Here is a 3,729-nt window from a genome sequence, read left to right on the forward strand (position 1 = left end):
GGCTGCCCCCGCCGCACCTGCGGGCCGGAGCCGCCGCCGGCTCTCCCCCAGCGCGGGGCTGGCAGCTCGGCAGCACCGCCCGCTGCCCGCGGCGGAAACTCACCTCCATGCGGGCCAGGGGCAGCGAGAGGATGAACGCGAAGACCACGCCGAAATTCATCCCGACTCCAGGCCCCGCCGGCTGCGGGCACATGGACGGCGAGCCCCGGGAGGGAAGCGCTTCCCGCAGACAGCCCCGCGGCCGCTCGGTCTCAGGCATCGAGGGCGCCGCGCGTTCCCATGTCCCCTGCGAGCCGGGAGGAGGTGGGAGAGTCGCAGGAGCCCTTGGAAGAGGACGTGGAGGTGGTGGTGGTGGTGGTGAGGGGAGACAGAAGTAATTCTCGGTGACTCGCCTGGCTCTGCGCTATCTCATAAGCCCGGTGGGAAAAAAATGCAGTCCCTCGGAATTATACACATCCAGAGTCTGCGTCCCCCTTGTCGCAAAGGATGCTTCAGTGGTGCCTTCAGCTAGGTGGTCCACATGCTATTCTTCCTCTTGGTTTTCTTCCCTTTTTTTAAAAAAAAAAAAAATTATATCTATGTAAAAGCTTTTACATGCAGGTATCAATGTCTCAATGTTCTTAGAAGAAGGTGCACAGAATAACAACTAAAAGAAAAAAAACTTTTCAAAGTTTGGTGTGAAATCCAAAAAATGAATTCTTCCTTAAGTTGTCCTCTTCTTAAAATGCTCCTTTCCTTCCTTTTGGCCACTTGCTTTTTAGAGAAAAGTTGCCAGTGTACATTTAATTTCTTCCCCTTACATTAGATTCTGGCTTAGGTGCCTTCTCGTTCCAAGTGTTGGCGGTTTGCTTGGACGGGAGGTTTGCTTTGGGTTTGGAGACAGGTGAGAGCAAATGTTTTGCTCTGGGTTGTGAGTGTGTGTGCGTGCGTGCGCTGAGCCTTGACAAGCCTCAAAGTGGAGCCACTGATGCTGCCTCCTGCACTCTGTTGCGACAAGAAAGGAAAAACAAAAAAATGCAGAAAAGGTAAAATTGCAGGAGAGGCGAGAGAGCCGACAGGTCTTTATTTTCTGTGAGCTGCAAGAGAGACTAAGCTGGCACTCGGGGCTGCTCCTTTTATGAGGGAGAGGAGGAGATGGGTGGAGCATAACTTGCCATCCTCCTCTTGGCTGGGTATCAAGGAACAAATCTAGTGAGGGAGTAGCAGTTCATTGCTGACAAAATAAAAAGTGTGTTAATTTAAATGATAAATTAATTAAAAATGACTAATGCTGCAGCAACCTGTATAATGTGGCTTTAATATCGCGTGAGGAATGGGGACAGAAATTCCTGCCTCCTCGGCAAGAGATAAGAAGAGAGGAGTTCCCGGCACGGTAGTTTGTTATTTTTTTTGGCCCCAGGTTCTCGCTGTTTCAGTCTGGAGCCCATTTTTCTCAGCTCCACTCGCCGCCTTCCCTGCCCTGCTACACCACTAGCTCCAGGGAGAGAGATGACTTTAATATCTTACATCTCTTTGTGTGCAGGGGAAAAAAAAGAAGCCGAAGAAATTTACACGTTGCTGTAAGACAATCTGGTGTTGCTCGTGGCACCCGGAGGTATTTTGCTGCATGATTATCTCCACGATGTAATAAACATCTGAAGGGAAATTAAGCAAGCAGATATTTGCTGTGGGGGGAGAGGGATGGGGAGGGGAAGGCTGCTAACAGGTGAGTTCAAGAAAGAGTCATATCCTATTGAAAAAACACCCGTACTCACGCCCTCTCACGTACATACGAGTGATCTCCCGGCGCCGACTTGCACACTCGCAAAGCACACTCTGGGCACGACCAGGAGGGGTTTCTGCACCATCTTTGTGCAGGCTCGTAGCCACTGATACATTCCTGCACCGTCATGCACCGCAGGCGCTCGGCAGGCGTTCGCTCTGCATCCCAAGCATCTTCCCTGCTTTTTCTATGCTACGCACACGCTCCTGTTCGAGCCGCTCTCATGCTCAGCTACGTGCAAATTCTGTCTCATTCACACATCCCTGGGCATCCATGTGTTCTCCTTCACTCTCCCCCTCTCTCTTCCCTTCTCACATACGTACACCCACTGGCATACCAGTGGCCTCATCTCACAGCATCACACATGCTCCCTTAGACTCTCTGGGTGCCTGCGAGTCTCCTGCAGCCAAGCCTCTCTAAAACACACGGTCTCGCACCAGCACTCGCATATGCACCATCCGAAGTGTCCGGGTGCAGGAGGAGCAGCCACTGGAACTGAGCAGCAGGCACCTCTGTAGCAGGCATCTGACAGCACCTCCCAGCTTGCCCAGCTACGCCCTTTTTTTTTGGTCTCATGGATGTGGGAGTTGGTCAGGAAGCACAGGGACACAATGAATACTGGGGGTCCTCCATAGCTTTGTTGAAATAGCCTGGCTCCTCTGGGGCAGCATGTCAAAGTCAAGAACAAGGGATCACCTTTGTTCACTCAAACCCAGCAGAAGAGTGGGCAGATTTCTCCACAGCTGGGGAGTTGGTCAGAGCCATGTCAGCTCCAAAGCCCAAGCCATCTGAGGTGCATGAGTGCAGGGATAAGGAGGGTCCTGGGAGTCCCTCAAACTGAGTCTCAAGTGGCTCGGTTCCAATTGTGGAGCTCAAGGGGGTGGAAGTAGAAATGCAAGGCATACCTTTGCTCATTTCCACCGCCAGAGATCTTAAGACTTTATCTTAGATGCTCCAGCCGTGTTAGCCCTGTTCCACCCCAAATTCCTCAGGACACTCTTATAATTCCCCTCATTCTCCACCCTGGCCCACCAGCAGCGTGCCAGCCATTTTAAGTGATGATAATTTGGCTCTAACCCCCCAGCAGTGTGGAGCTGTAACCCTGATGTCCACCTGGGTGCTGAAACTCCTTTTGAAATCTGTAGGAGGCTTCAAAAAAAGGTTTTAAAAGGGCCTTGGTCCATCTCACCTCTTTCCAGCCAAAGAAACACTGTAGCCTTGAGCTCCTTAGCAGTCAGCAGGGGAAAAGGTGAGGATTTGAGAAGCCCTTCTATCTCTGTAGAGGGAGCTGAGGGTAGCTAGGTCCCGAACGTCCATGACCCCGTTATGTGTTTAAGGTTCCCAAAGGATCGGTGGAGGCCCAGGTGCCTTTTGAGGCTCTCTGCCCTCAAATCAGCTGGCGTGGCTCCACCACCTTCACGCCGCCTGTGTAGGGAGTCCCCCACGCTGTAGTGGCTGCCTGGCCAGGACAGAACAGCCTGTGTGTGGGAGGGCTGATCAAATTCCTCAGCAGGGAGAGATATTGCTGCCGGAGAGGAGAAGGTCTCGGCAGAAAGCTAGCAGGGACTGCTGCAGATTTCTTCCTTGGTAGCTGCTGCCACCGCCATCGCCAAAATCAGGGCCTGATTTTGGGGCAGATATGTGTGATGTGCATTTTTTTTTTTTTTTAAATATCCGGCTATATTACATGCTAGATGGGATAGAAATAGAGTTATTTATTTTCATGTGGATGATGCTTGGCAGTTTTTAGAAGCTCTACATCAGAAACAAAAAGCTAATCCCTGTTGAACCTCCAGACTGCAAGGAAGAGGATGTTTGGAATTTGACTAATCATCTACCTATGACCCTGCCTGGAAATAGAGCAAAGTGATACTCAAGCTGCTCAGGCTTCAGTGGTTTTTCCTTGCTCTTTGTTTTTAAGACAGGGACGGATTTTTCTCTAGTGAGTCCTTTAGACTGGCTGGGTC

The 3,729-nt window shown here is 51.2% G+C and overlaps 1 protein-coding gene across 3 annotated transcripts in view; it reads right to left on the reverse strand.

Annotated features, from left to right (window-relative positions):
- The window catches only part of PDGFB (platelet derived growth factor subunit B), a 17,719-nt gene extending 16,591 nt beyond the window's left edge, over window positions 1-1,128 (reverse strand). Inside the window, exon 1 of one of the 3 annotated variants that reach the window (XM_042050952.1) lies at window positions 104-1,128. In XM_042050952.1, coding sequence (XP_041906886.1) covers window positions 104-259 — 156 coding nt within the window. In that variant the 5' untranslated portion in view covers window positions 260-1,128. The remainder of the gene's footprint in view (window positions 1-103) is intronic. The other 2 variants (XM_042050951.1, XM_042050950.1) reach the window with 2 other exon arrangements.
- Between the last annotated feature and the right edge of the window lie 2,601 nt (window positions 1,129-3,729).

Source organism: Corvus kubaryi, unplaced genomic scaffold, assembly GCF_017639235.1.
Source record: "Corvus kubaryi isolate FWS band 111438036 unplaced genomic scaffold, C.kubaryi_AGA036_p1.0 74, whole genome shotgun sequence".
In the NCBI taxonomy this organism is placed as follows: domain Eukaryota; kingdom Metazoa; phylum Chordata; class Aves; order Passeriformes; family Corvidae; genus Corvus; species Corvus kubaryi.